General features: G+C 38.9%; 1 protein-coding gene across 1 annotated transcript in view; it reads right to left on the reverse strand.

Annotated features, from left to right (window-relative positions):
* SELENOI (selenoprotein I) overlaps positions 1-15,201 on the reverse strand; it is a 38,355-nt gene extending 23,154 nt beyond the window's left edge. Inside the window, exon 1 of the mRNA XM_044661013.1 lies at positions 15,142-15,201. Coding sequence (XP_044516948.1) covers positions 15,142-15,201 — 60 coding nt within the window. The remainder of the gene's footprint in view (positions 1-15,141) is intronic.
* Between the last annotated feature and the right edge of the window lie 745 nt (positions 15,202-15,946).

Genomic DNA, 15,946 nt, shown 5'->3' on the forward strand with positions numbered 1-15,946 from the left:
AGAAATGAAGGAAATAGTGGAGAACAAAATGAACTGAATTATAAAGCTTTATATATTATTCACGCATTATATTAATGTGTGACATTCTTTCAACTACATCATGCTGACACTAAAAATTAGATGTTTAGGTTAGATATATATGAGCTCTGTTGAGTAATTTTCAGTCCTGGTCAACTTTTCATGACCCCATTTGGGGTTTTCTTGGTAAAAATATTGATTTCCTTCTCCAGTTCATTTTGCAGAAGAGAAACTGGATGGCTAATTGACTTGCCCAGAGTTATATTAGCTAGTAAGTTTCTGAGGCCAGATTTGAACTTGGGGATAGCTATGATTTCTTGACTCCAGGCCCAGGGCTCCTAGAGCACCACCTAGCTGTCTAACAGTTCATCATGGAGTAGAGGCAAAATTGAGTTCTCAAAAATTATACTAGCAGTGTGTATATTCATCATCATCATCATTATTATTATTATTATTTCTAGGCATGTATTTTCTCTGATGTAAAGAACTACAAGAGAGGAAATTTCCACTACTCATGAAGATCTGTTACTGTTAGACAACAGTGAACTGCATGAGGAACTGAGCTGTTAATTGACTTGCTTATGATCACTTCTTTCCCACCAATAAAAATGTCTCCTCCAATTCAAAAACATTACTACCATCCCCTCACTACTCAAGATGTCCTCAGCCTATATAGCAGGCATTGGGAACATATGATTCCTAGAAAAGTTACATTTTATTTTGTCCAGAGTTGCTGACACCGTGGCCAACAAAATAATCATGTTTTTCTGTTATTCAAAAACCTTCAGTGATTCCTCATAGCTCTCTTCAAAAAAAAATACAATCTCATAATCACCAAATCTAATGGCCTTTTCTCATGTCTCATTCTCCTCTACTTCTTTTGCAGCCTCTTACTGTGTTATCACCCTCTACTCCTTGAAACTCTCCTAGATTTTTGTAATATTGCTCTCTCCTGGTTCTCCTCATACCTGTATGTTCCTTCCCGGTCTCCTTTGTGGACCTTCATCCATTTCATATCTGCTAACTTTGGGAGTCCCCCAAGACTGTCCTAAGGCCTCTTATATACTTCACTTGGTGATGTCATCAGCTCCCATGGTGTCAATGATTCAATGTTGATGATTTTTCAAATCTATTAATCCAGCCCTAATCTACCTCCCCACCTCCAATCCAAGGGCCTTTTAGATATCTCAGACTAGATGTCCATTCCAAACTCAACATGTCCCAAACAGAATTTGTTGTCTTTCCCCAAAAAACCCTCCCTTTTTCCTAATTTCCCCATTACCAGAGGAGGTACCACTATCTTCCCAAGTCACACAGGCTCACTCACAACCTAGCAGTCATCCTCCACTTTTCATTCTCTTTCATTCCTCATATCCAGTACTGATCAAGTTACCCTTCTTAACATCTCCTGCATACTCCCACTTGCCTCTCCTCTGCCACTGATATCACCTTGGTGCAGACAGCCTCTCATCACTTCATAGCTAGACTACTGCAACAGTTGCTGACTGGTCTTGCTGCCTCAAGTCTCTTCCCACTCAAGTTCGTTTTTCTGCTGAGCTTTCAAATTGATGCTCCTAAAGTGCAAGTTTGACCATATCACCTGTCCTATCCCTCACCCCAAATCAACTACAGTGGCTTATTTCCTCTAGGATCAAATATAAAATCCTTTGTTTGGCTTTGAAAGCCAAAAAAGTCTGGCCCCCTTCCTATTTTTCTATATCTTATTGTTTCTCACATACTTTGTGTGTTACAGTGACACTGGCCTCCTTGTTTTTCTTCAAACACAATACCCTGTCTTCCTACTCTAAACATTTTTACTTGCTTTTTAGTAAGTAGAGCCAAGATGAGTCAAAGGCATTCATGACTTGAACACAGGTCTTCCTGGTTCAAAGCTGGCTATCCACTACACTATGCCACTTCTCACACAGTAAGCATTTAATAAAGGTTGTTACATTCATTGATACATCATCTGAAGGTATATACATTATATATGTATATATAAATATATTGTATAAATGTCACATGTCACATATGTAATATAAAACATATATAGGGTATCCCCCCCAAATCTTAACCTATTAAAGTCTAAAACTGCACTAAGATTTGGAGGACAAACTGTACATATATTGTCTTCCCCATAGAATGAAAGCTCCTTGAATGAGCTATAAGGCAACTGGGCACAAAGTGGACTGAGTGATGGGTCTGTAAATCAGAACCTCAAGTTCAAATTCAGCCTCAGACATTTACTAGCTGTATGACTCTGAGCAAGTCATCTTACCTTGTCTTCTCCAGTTTCCTCAAATATAAAATAAGAATAATAATAGGCCCTATGTCACAAAGCTTATGAAGGGTCAAATGAGATTATCTGTAAAGCATTTAACACAATGCTTTACATATCAGATCACAGAATTTGGGATTTGGAAGGGACTTCAGTGGCCATCTAGCACAACTTATAGACCAAAGGAAAGCCCACACTCTGACATGCCTATACCAAGAAGTCATACAGCCTCTGCTTGAAAATCTTGAAAATTTCCAAGGAGAGGAGCCCAGCCACTTTTCTCAAGATATTTAATTTTTAAAAAACTAAATTATAGTCAAAATATTAGTGCTCTGAACATTGTATTTTAATCCATTTATGGTATATTGTTAACTTCACATTGGCACACACACAAAAAGATTAAAAATGAATGATATCTAGAGGCTAAGCCAAGAAATTATGCCAAAAGATAAAATACCTTTTAAAAATTGTGATAACTTCATGTCTATACTCGCATGCCTCAAATATGACCTTTGAAAATCAAAATCTTCTACATAGGCTAGAATGTATCTTTCTTCAATTGCACAAGATTTACTGTTACACTAGAAGCGCTTACTTGCTACATAGTAATATTCTCATAAAGTCCTCTTATTTTCTTTCTTGGATTGTGGAAGAAATATGAAGTTTTTCCTCTCCAACTATTTGTGGAACTATTGGGGGATGTGCTAAAACCCCAAAATGTATAAACACTGGAGCCTACAGTAATTAGGAAGCCTCCAGAGCATTCTGATTAAATGTTCGGCATTTCTGAGCATATACTATTTGGCTTTGTGTTTTAGAAATAATTGCCCTGATTTCAGTGGTCTCCTTGAATAACAAGTAAAATACTTTCAACTCCTTAATGGAGCAATAAGTTAATGAATTTCTATTGGTGGTAGTGGCTTCATTTATCTTCAATGCTTATAAAAGTTCACTCTCCAGCTTTGACTTCTTTCTAGATTCCAGATATGAATTTCTGATATTTTTATATTTCAAATTCAATAATCCAAAACCAAAACTAATCTTTCCCACCAAATATTCTCCCCTGAATTCTCATCCTAACCACCCAAGCTAGAAACTTGGTCATCTTTGATTATATCCTTACCTCTCAACATTAAATTATTTCCTAAATCCTAGTTTCTCTCTATATAATATCTATTTTCAGAATTTGCTGGGATTATCCCCTACTCCCCATCCCTACTCTCACTATCACAATTCAAAGCTTCATTTATTGGTTGTTGTCCTTCATACTGAAAGAAGACCAAAATGATATCACTGGTATGTCTTTTGACTCTCAAATAATTGAATTTAAGTGAGGCAGAGCTGGCCAAAGTTATCCATCAGCTTCTCTCTTTCCCCCAGGCATCAAAGTCTACTGGCAAGACAAAAGTCAAGATGACAGCTGACCACTTGGGATGCAGTGGATGACCTTGGCTTTTTCAATGTCTAACCAAGCTCTAAGCACTCCATAGTGCCTGTTTCAGCCTCCTTCACAGCTACTGGAACAAAGTATTCTCATCTGCACATTCTACCAGGGAAGTCTTCCCCTGTCTAGAGTAGACATTCCCCTAACTCATTCATGGGGTTTGAGGCCTGTTGATTACTCTCAATCTAGTTTAGCCTGCCTGCCTAGATGGTTTATCAGAATGTGGCCACTGGGCATGCTACAGCCTCCTAGAGGCACAAGTGAAAACTGGGTAGCACAGAAACACCAAAGGAAGAAAGCAGACTCAAAAAGGGTTCTGCAAAACCCTCACATCTCACAACAAAGGTACTAGTCTTTCCTGAATGCCTCTGTACATCCCATGGCTCCATTACTGTTCACTTGGAATACTGTAATATTTTAATTGATCAGAGTCCTCCATTTTCCTCCCACACCTCACCTACAACCTATACATTATTGCCAAATAAATCCTCCTATAGTTTTAATCATGTCATTCCTTTGATCAGCATTCCACATTATCTCTTTAATAACTACCAAAGTCCCTACTCCTTCACCTAACATCCAAGTTTCTCTCACTTAGCTCCATTTATCTTTACTGTCTTTTTAATCTTCCCTTCTTTAAGTGGCACAGTGGATACAGCACAGAGCCTGGAAGGTCAGGAAGATGTGTTCAAATTCTACCACAGACACTTACCAGCTGTATGATCCTGGGCAAGTCAAACTTCTATCTGCCTCAGTTTCCTCAACCATAAAATGAAGATAATAATAAAAAGTAACCTCACAGGGTTATTGTGAAGTTCGAATGTAATATTTCTAAAGTGTTTGTTCTCTTCCCTTTATTTGTTCCTTTCCACACTACTATCTTTTCAAAGGCTACAAACCAGTTAAGCAGGTCTATTCAATGGGGTTTTCCAACACACCCAACTCTTTCCAATCTTTACTCATATTTACCTCTACCAAGAAGATTCTTTCTATTCCATTTCTGTCTTTTCAATTTTTATCTTCCTTCAAAGTCTAGCTTAAAGGTTATCTCTTCCAGGAAACCTTAAGTCTCTCAAAAGTAATCTCTCCCTACTCTGAAAAAAACCAAAGTTTGTACCTCACATTAAGTATAATAGTTATTTGTGTGTCTTCTCTCTCCTACTAGAGTATAAGCTCCATTAGGGCAGGAAATATATCTTATTCTTAAAAAGCTCAAGTTTTACACATAGCAGAATGAATGAATGAAACAGTCACTGTCTAACCTACTCTCTTTGTTTGGGTATATGAAGGACAGGCTATTTTACTAGTCGATTTTTCATTTTCTGTGGAGAGAAAGAGTATAAGAAAATTCAGTTCGAGCTTTCAACCAATATTCCCTGAGTACCAGTAATGTAAAAGGCACTAAGCTAAAAACTGAAAATACAAAAAAAAAAAAAATTAAAAGCCCAGAATATTAGAGAATGGAAATGAGAACCTGCCCTCAAAACATCTTTTATCAAAGGCCTATATGCTGAAAGAGAGCAAAATCAGCATGAGTCAGAGAACAAAATGTTTCTTATCAGTGTAGAGTGTATCAATCCCTTCTGCCAACAAGGCAAAGTCAGGGGCAAAAGTACAAACTTTTAAAAGACAGTAGTCTCACACAGAAGAATTTCTCCCTTCCACTCTAACCAATTATCTTCTTATCCCAGATTCCACCTCTTAGTATTCTTTGAATATTGGACCTGGACAGTATTCAAAGAATACTAATCAGAGAATTCAGAGATAAGTAAAACCCAGCCCTGGTACTCAAAGGCCTCAATCAGCTGGGGGGGGGGGGGGGAGCACAACAATATGCACATGAGTAAATGCAAAAGATAAACAAAAGTAATTGTAGGAATTAGGGGAAAGCCTCAAGTAGAAAGTAGCTTTTGAGTTGAGCTCAGAAAGGAACCAGGGAGGCACAGGTGGCAGTGGAGGGCTTCTCTAAGAAAAGACACAGGAGATGAAATGCTGTGTACAGGGAGCGCAGCAGTCCAGCCTAACTAGATTATTTTGAGTGAATGGCAGTCAAGAATAATTAGCCTAAAAAGTATAGAGTGGAGTCCGCCATTAAAGGCTTTCAAGGTCAGACAATTTGTACTCTATTCTAAAAGAATTGAGACATAGTCATATCATGTTTTGTGAAAGGTGCACAAAAAGGGAAGAACTTTGAGAAGGGGAGACCTAGTAAAAAGCTAGTGCAATAGTCTTAGTGAAAGATATGCCTAGATATGGATGGATATGATGGAAAGATGCTATGGTCAGATGAAAAAAATGCTCTAAATCAAAACAACTCTGAACTATCAGAAATGACAAATGCTGGAGGGGATGAGGGGAAATGGGTACGCAATGAACCATTATTGACAGAGTACTGAACTGGTCCAACCATTTGGGAGAACAATTATGAACTATGCTTAATGGACTACAAACTATGTATACCCTTTGACTCAGTTATACCACTATCAGGTGATCCCAAAAGATCAGAGAAAAAAAGGAAAGGGACCTTTATGTACACAAATATTTATAGCAGCTCTTTTTGTGGTGCCAAAGAATTAGAAATCAAGGGGATGCCCATAAATTGAGGGATGGATGAATAAGTTGGGACATATGATTGTGATGGAATGCTATAAGAAATAACTTAGGGGGATAGTTTGAGAAAAATATGCATGGCAAGACCTATATGAGCTGAGGAAATGAAAAGTGAAGTGAGATGAGCCAAGAGATCATTGTGCACAAAAACAGCACTATTGTAATAATGAAAGACTTTGCTACTCTGATCAATACAATGATCCAAGACAATTCCAAAAGATTCATATTTTTTTTTAATGCTATCCACTTCTGGAGAGAGAACTATTGAATTCTGAGTACAAATTGAAATCCGATTTTCTCACTTTATTTTTCCTGCTTGTTTTTGAAATATAACTAATATGGAAATGTTTTGCATGATTTCACATGTAAAACTGATCTCGGTAGGTGGGAGAAGGGCTGGAGAAAAGGGGAGAATCTAGAACCCAAAATAAGAAGAATGCTAAAAATAAATTTTTAAAATTTTAATAATAATTTTCAAAACAAAGGGCAGAGATGAGCTGAGAATGACTTCAAAGTTGAGAATCTGTTTCTAGCACACGGTGGGTGGTTAATAAATGTTTACTGACTGAATGAAATTTCCAAATTCTTCTATTCACAAATGACAGTATATTAGTTGCCCCAAACCCAAGAACACTATAAAATCTCAATGGTGAAACTAATGGTAATATAAAAGACATCAGTCACATGGGAAAGGTAAATGTCCAGGTTATTACATGCAACTAGAAAAGCAGCCCATTTTATTAGTCTATCAGTGTATTAATGTTTACATGAACATGAGAGGCAGTACAGCATAGTAAAGATGTCGCAAACATAGAAAGGAGGCAACGCTCCTGAATTTAACCAGAACCAGATTTAAATGTAATTTGGAAATAAAAGTTAAAATGCAATAGAATCTAGATAATGGTAATAAATGGCTTTCTAAGTCACTATGCAACCAGCAAGAATTCATATGTATGGGGTTTCTATTTGAGTTTGACATCACTGGTGCCTAAGAGAGCTTAGAATCAGGAAGATATGGGTTAAATTCCTATTTACAATAATACACTTGCTCTTCAAATCTCTTCAAATTACAGATCTGAATCAAAGGAGTTGTTTTTTTTTTTAATTTTAAACCCTTAACTTCTGTGTATTGACTTATAGGTGGAAGATTGGTAAGGGTTTTTGACTGAAAGTTCCCACACACATTAATAGAAGAAGAAAAAAAGCTGGTGCAAAGGCAGCTCCATAATTTTTGCCTATGTATATGTAAATGTACACATGCAACTGTACATATTCATATGTATAGATATAAACTGACAACTACAGATAGGTAAACACCCAAGAGTAACTTCAAAAACTGGGTGAGAACATATTATGGAAATTCTTTCAAACATAAAAAACTTAATTGCTGTTACAAAACCACACTTTTTAAACACTGGTATTTTTCTAGTGATGCTTTATGGCTATGAAATGTGAAACACGACTACCCTGGAAGAATTAAAATGACAAGTAACTCAAAGTGCCATTTATTCTTTGAATGGCATATTACAATATGGGAGTAGGCAGCATCATATTACCAAGGAGGACTTGCACACAAGTAGCTGAATATATATATATATTAAGAACAGGTATGGGAACAGCCAGACCTACTTCCCCTTCATGATCAGAAACCTTGGCGGTCATACCACAACATTAACCCAAAAACTGCTGACAAAGACATGATGCCTGCTGGGCTGATATTATTTCCCATCAACATAGAAATACCTCAGTATAATTGAGAAGTACTCTACTATCAACCCACAAGTAATGAACATGACTGCTTTCACCTAGACCAGTTGGATATGCTACTGTATAAATCCTGAAAATGGTGACAAGAATGAAAATCCATCAAAAGACCAGTGTGTCTTCCAGTTTAAGATCTCTAAAGATGTTCAAGTGTTTGATATAGCCCCATTATAGCAACCCTATCCCTTCCCCCTCTCCACAGTGCCTAAGGACATTTTTTCACTTTATCCTCCCCTCAGCCCAGAAACCCAATGGGAGCACTTTCTCCCTCCCCTTTCTGGAGTACGAGGATAGGGGTGAGGGACACAGCACAGGGTCCCTGGGGAGGAAGACAGGGCATGGCATGCAGTCTCTAAAAGGTTCACCCCCACTGTTCTATTCCAACTGAAAGGCAACAGGACCAAGGTCAAAGGCTTTGTGTATATCTTAGCCTAACTGCAAAATGAAACTACTCCTAAATACTTGTCAAGCAGTTTTTAAAAAGCATTAGAGAAGGTAGAGGAAATAGCTCTAGCAATTATAAAGAAGGCTAAGGCAGTCATCAAGAAGAAACAGCAGCAACATTATGTTTAAAATGGCAACCTTGCCACTTTCCCCTAACCAGAATCCTGCTAACCCTCTATGTAACTCATATGCTAGAATATCCCTTCCCTTAAAGAGTTTACATTCTACTGAGAGAAGCAACAATACCTACAAAGACAAGTCAATACAAAATATACACAAAGTATTATGGGGGAGAAAGGCTGAAAGGAGATCACTAACAAACTGGAACAGTTTTTCTTATTTATCTTTGTACACACATATTCTACTCCCAAGGTCAGGCAATAATACCTTATTTGTTGGAGTCCCATTGCCATCATCCTAGGAAGAAGCAATAGGAAGAAGTGATATCCTAAATTGGTTCTTTCTGCCTCCTTGTTCTTGTTAATCCTGCACATCTGGTAGAAGGAAGGCGGGTGGAGAGCAGGAAGGGAATAGCAATATAGCATCACACCAATGATACCTAAAGATAAGTATGGGGAAACAAAGCTCTTGACTAAAACAAAAAGGACATGAACTCTACCCATCTCTCCTGAACATGCCTTATTCACATTTACCGCCTTAAACTTTGTTCTCATTATTCCCTCCTACCTAGAACATCAATACTATACCATGAAGACAAACTCAATTTCCGCCTTCCTCTCCACAAGGAACTCCTCTCATCTTTTCACTATTTTATATTTTAATGAGCCATTCATTCAACACTGGCCAAGTGTTTAGCCTAGATCAGCATTGGCAAAGTACTGGCACCTGTGCTGGGCCAGCAAGGTGGGGAGCTACTCCATCCCCCACCTTCCCAGTGCCTGAGGACATTTTTTGCATGCTCCACCCCTCTGTCCAATGAGCACTTCCTCCCTCCCCTCTCTGGGACAATGGGGGGGGGTGGGGTTCACAGGCAGCTTGAAAATGCAGTTTGGGTACACTAACTTGAAAACATTCGCCAACACTGGCCTAGACCAACTGAAAGGTAATCTGACTAAAAACCAAAGTTCATCTCAGCCTAATCAAAAAGTGAAGTTCCTTCCAAAATACATGTAAAGCAGTAATAGTTACTTTTTGCTTAAGTCTTTCCCTATTCAAGGGGTTTTCCAAAGGCACAAAGAACTCCAAGAGAATAAGAACACACTATCTCCCCTATAACGACATATGCCTATCCTCTAGAAGGAAAAAAAGGTCAATTCAGGCTTTTGTCACAAAAACCAGTGTTGTAAAAGTTGAAAAGCCGGTGATGGGCTCTGGGGACACAATGATAAATTGGGGAAGAGGTGGTAATTAATCTCTGTCCTCAAAGACCTTATATTGTACTTAAAAAATACAACATTTAAATAAATAAGTAAATACTATATGTCATTGAGGAGAAAGAAAGCACTAACTAGGAAAGGCTCCTAGAAGGAGATGGCTATTGGATTCCTTATGCATTCATTATGCAGTTAAAAAAACAATCATACCTTTCTACAGGTAAGAATAAAGATGTATACTCAGAGAAGTATAATGAGGTAGGGAGTGATAGGATGGGGCACAGGAGAAATCCATATAAAATGCTTTGGGAAAATTCATATACTTTTCATCTTAGGAAAGAGTGCTATTCTAGGAACTGGGGATATTCTGGACAAATACAAGGAAACACTGAAGATGGCCTATTATAGAAGGGCCAACTTTTTGTTTGGAGCATTTTTTTTTCTTGTGGGGGGGTGGGGGAGGGTTAGAGGGTTGGGGGAAAGCCTATGTTTTCTAGTTTGGCTAGAAGGTAACATGTAGCATATGTAATATGAAATAAGCCTGGAAGTATAAGATTGTAGTCAAAATGTGCAAAGTTTTATTCTAGAAGCAATAGAAAACCATTGAAGGTTTATAAGCAGGGGAGTAACACTGACAGAGCTATGACTTGGGAAGGTTATTTAATAGAAGAAAAATAAAAGTAGCAAGAACAATTAGGATAATAAAACAGATATGTGAATTGTAAGATGTTGTGAGGACATGAAAATTTAATACTTTATTTCTCATAACACCTAACATAATACCTTGCATATATAAAGTAAGTATTCAATAAGTATATGTTCATTAATATCCAAGTATATACATTGGCATCATTTAAAGTTTCTGGACACCAAACCAAAAACAGGCAGTTCTCTTATAATGCAAAATAGATCTACAACAGAGATCTGCTTTTATGGGTCTTGTTGAACTCCAAGAGTTTAATATACAATTGGGCCTATGGTACCTGATATCTTTCTCATGTAATCAGGTATGGAAAATGTTCATCAGAGGACCATTTCTTTCATTAGGTACATGCTTATGATAGGATTAGGTAAAATAACAATCTATATAGCAAATTATTATCCCTACCTGACCTTTTAAGAATTCTCCAGAGTATACTCCTGACTAGGAAACAAAAGAAATAGTAAAACTGTAATCCTAGTCTCACATGGTTTCTGAAATGTTTGCCAACACTCCTATGGATCATTTCTAGATAAAACTTTAGGAAATATAGGAATTAAAATCTATTTCCTAGGGAGTAGTGGAAGTATCTAGAGCAGGGGTCGGCAACGTATGGCTCTCAGCCATATCTGGTACTTCTGAGGGCCAGATATGACTCTTTCTGCAGGAGCCATGAAGTCAATTTTTTTTCAGGCCCTGTTACAGGAGCACACACTGTTACAGGAGCGTGCACTGTGAGCACTGTATGGTTCTCACGAAATTACATTTTTAAAAATGTGGCGTTTATGGCTCTCACAGCCAAAAAGGTTGCCAACCCCTGATCTAGAGTAAGAGATAGGACTTTTGAATTTGAAATGGGACTGAAGCCACTGACCAGACTGGGTCAACAATATATGAACCTGGGGATTTCAAAGGCAAAGAAATTATTTTTGAATTTCTATTGTGAATTATCCATTCTTCTTCCTTCATTTGCAGAATTAAATTGAGAATTGAACATACTAGGTTTCTAGTCCCCTACCCAGATACAAAGCAAAGAAACTACTATGTTCTCTACAAATTTAACCCGCTAAAAAGCATCATCATAAAAAAGTATGTGTGTGTATGTATGTGTGTATATATATATGTGAACATATATATATATATATATTTTTATATTTTACCCTGCCTCCCTCCCCCATCTATTAAAGTCCTATTCCTATGGTTCATCATGACATAGTGGAGATGGCTCTGTATTCTCAAAAGCATTAACCAATGGTATGTAAATTTTGACAAATCCTACCAAACTGTAAAGTATTTATATATTCTTAGGACCAGTGTAATAATTCATAAAGGCTCACAACAGACAGGGGCAAGACAATATGAAGGCTGGTTATAAAGTTAAAGTATACTGATACTGATCTGCTTCAGTGGAGGAAGTATCCAGACCAACAAAATTATGGATTTTTAATGTATTCAAGTATGTTGACTAATATTTCAAATGATCTACTAAAAAGTCATATATACTTAAGAGTTTAAAATACTGCTGCTGATTACCAAAACTAAGTTGCTTGATTATTAAAGCCCTTAAGAGTAGATTAGCATAAGGAAATAATACTATAGAAATACAAGCCTTCCCCATAGAATAGACTTCCTCTCTCTCTCTCTTTAAAATGGAATGATACAAAGTGGAAATGGTTCACAATTAACTGAAACTATGTCACTACTAAGTTAAGTTAGCTATACTATAAAAAGAAAAAAAGTCACTCTCGGTGAGTGAGAAAACGATAAACTATTCAGATAAAAAAAAATGTATTCTCATTTGTACATTCCTACTCAACCAAAATAAGAAGGAGGTGGAAGGGAAAGATTGCAGAAATACCTGAATCTTCTATTCCAGTCTTTGAAATTACACTGAAATCCTATATATGACTACTATACAAAACAGCTTCTGAACAAAAACAGACCAGATCCTTTGAAGTTCATCTTCTCCTTTTCTCTGTACTTTTTTTTTAGTACTTCAATATTTCGAGTATTCATGATATTGTTACAAGGGTATCTCTTCCAGCATTTGATGCAATCTCTTTTTATCTTAATCTTTGTGAATTGCTCTGATTGAAAAGTATTCACCACCTAGAGGCCAAAAAGCCTCAGAGTGCCTGGTGGCTAAGATAATATATTAGCTATAAACAATAAATTAGTAAACAATATAGTTCATCATCCTGTGGTACTTTTCAATACTGCTGGAATAGTCTCAGGGAACCCAGCATCTCCCTAATATCACTACTAAGGTACCAGATAAGTACTTTAGTGGAGCTCACTTTTATTATAGTTTGTCAAAAGTACTAATATTTGTATAGAGTACCAGATTCTTCCTTCAGTTTTGAAAGTTAATTTACATTACAGCTAGTCACCATTCTTTTCAATAGGTTACTCTTTTTATTAGTTACTGTGTGGTAACTAATTATGCTTCAAATACTGATATCTGACAGAAAATATAAAAATTATGAAGCCCAACCTTTTTTATGTAAGTAAAATTGTCAGACCACAGTAAAAGCAATGTTATTCTAATAGCACATATATTCCCCATAAAGGTCCTGATACTTCTATGTAGAATTATCTGAATAGTGCAATTCTTTGAAAGACAACTGTGGATATTTCTTCCTCCTTCTGTATCATTTAACTAATGAATTCTCATTCTCTCTCACACACATAAACACACACTCTCCCACACACACAGAGCCTGTGTGATCCCTGACAAGCTACTTAACCTCTCAATGTCACAGGCAACTCTTGGTGCCAATCTGTACTGTTAGAGGAAGTTTTTTCATCAGGTATTCCCTATACCACAGAAATAGCAGGTTTGATTTCTTCCCCCAAATTAAATAACATGTAGTTATATATGCAGATATATATACATATACATATATATATACAAATATAGATATATAGTTATACACATTCTTGCTTTATTGAACACACTGTAACAAAAGCATAAATACCCCCTTGGAGAACATTGACCTATTGCTGAATTGACCTTTGCTTGCCAGGTTGGATATCAGGAAATTAAGAGAGGGGGAGGTTAACAAAAAAATCATAAAATTTTCTGGTGACTGCAGAAAATACACTGAAATTTGTTTTAAGTAAATAGAAGATAATACATCAGCGGTAAGAACCGTCATAAGTGAAATTTATATCTTGCTAAAATTTGTATTAAAGAAATAAAATGAGGAGGAGAGGAGAGGAAATTTTTGTCAGTCAACAACACACATTGGTTGGCCAGCTTTGTGCCAGAACAGAGGTCAGCAAAGAGGTAGAGATTAAACTGAACACCAGAGACCTGGATTAAGAATTTCCTGCCTATGAGTTTTTTAAATACTGGCTCAAGTTGCCAAAGAGACAAAAGAATCTGTTTCCCCAGATGTCTTAAAAAACAAATTAGATTCTCAGGTTTCTAACACAGATTAGATTCAGACCTGATCAAAACAGGAGTGAACTAGATGAACCCCTCCCGTGATCTTAATTCTGGTGCTCCCAAGTAATATTACCCTGCTTCCAACCCACTCCTTTCAATGTACCCATATAGAAGAGAAGGAAAATACTTCCAAAGAAATCTACAGAAAGGAAGGTGTCTGTGTCTGTGTCTGTGTCTTCATTCTATATGGGTACATTGAAAGGAGTGGGTTGGAAGCAGGGTAATATTATATATATATATATGTAGGTTCCCTGAAAGTCATTTTTGTCTTCCTTTCACAGAAAAAAAGGATCTGGCACAAGTCATTGTCAAATTAAACCGAATAAGTCTGCTCTAAAAGAATTGTGTGTTTCTTGTCAAACCACAACAGCATTACTTTGAGAAAATCATGTTAATTCTAAAAGCATGGATACTACAATTGTACTCCATTTATTTCAGCTGAGCAGCACTTGAAGCTTGGCACGGGCGGAGAAAGCTAGAGCGAGCTATCAAGGAGAAATGTGTGAAATTTTCTGAGGCTGAGAGCTATTGTGGAGAAAAGTGCGTGGAAGGAGAAGCAAACACCCCACCACGCCTGGGAGTCCTCAAGTGGAAAATGTGAAAGAGTTGAACTACAGATAGCCCCTGGGATCCCTCCCAGCTCTAGATTTAGGGTCCTACAATAATGGAGCAGTGAATTCCCCACCTGCTCTGCTGCATTACCCACCAGCTTCAGAGAATGGGGCAAAGCGGGGACAAAGCTGGTAAGGGGCACCTCCTTTTGCTACACTCTTCTGTGTGACACATGAAGAAACCGAAGCCCCCAGAGGGGAAATGATTTGCCAAAGGCGACATAGAACAAGAGAAAGAGTGAAGGAGGAAGCCTGGACCTCAGCCTCCAAGCTCAGCGCCACACGGACCACCAGGTGGAGAGAGATGTCAGTGCCTGCCGCTACGCTCCAGGCCGGGGTCCCAAACGCGCCCCGTCAGAGAGCTGGGCTCCGAGCTTGTCGGGAGTCAGAAGTGGATGGATCGTCTCCGAGGCGGCCACATTCCCTCAACCCGCCCTGTCCCGGGGCCGAGGAGCGCAAGGAGGAGGGAGGATGGAGTCCCCGCTACCTTGTACTTATCAAAGCCGGCAAGCTGCTCCGGAGTCACGTATTCGTAATCGAAGGCCATGACGACTGTAAGGAGGAAGCGGAGGAGGAACAGGCACCGACAGCCGCCGTGGCTGTATCAGAAGCTGGGAAGACCCGGCACCTGCCCCAGTTCGACGTGCGAGTAAAGGGCTGAGGGAATGTGGAAGCTCTGCGCTCCACCCCCCTCCCGCCCCGACCCGACTCCCGCGCACGCGCGGCAGGCCCCCTGGCGCACGCGCAGTTGTGATACGTCAGCACGCAAACGGACGTCGGCCGGCCCCTACTACCACCTCTGCCCACCTCGTTCACTGGAACGAAGAAAGGGCGAATCGGCGGAGACAGAACCATCCGTAGTCCCGCCCTTCGCGTCCTTTCTACCTCTTCATTTGTGGAAAAATTCGATTGGAGGGAAAGAAAGTGGGGGAAGTGGAGGAGGCGAAAAGGAGAAAGTTCACGTTGGGCCAATTCAGTTCCCGGCAAGCTCTCGGGCTTCACAGGTCATTCCCCTTGGGGGGGGTTTAGGCGGGGGGGGGGGGGGGGGGGGGAAGGGGAGATCAGGGAGAAGAGAGACCTGGGGCGGTTCGGAGGCCGATTTGCCTTTGTGACGTAGCACGGGAGATAGTCGGCGCTCCGCACGTGTTCCGATGGAGCGGATGCTGCACGTGGTACCTGCGGTGTGAGGCGGGAAGGAAGAGGGACGGAGGCGGGACAGAGTCAATGGGAATGAGATGGACTGGAGGGAGTTGGATTCGGGCACCAATTGCTCCTGGCCCAGCTAATCATGG

This window comes from Gracilinanus agilis, chromosome 2 (genome assembly GCF_016433145.1).
Source record: "Gracilinanus agilis isolate LMUSP501 chromosome 2, AgileGrace, whole genome shotgun sequence".
In the NCBI taxonomy this organism is placed as follows: domain Eukaryota; kingdom Metazoa; phylum Chordata; class Mammalia; order Didelphimorphia; family Didelphidae; genus Gracilinanus; species Gracilinanus agilis.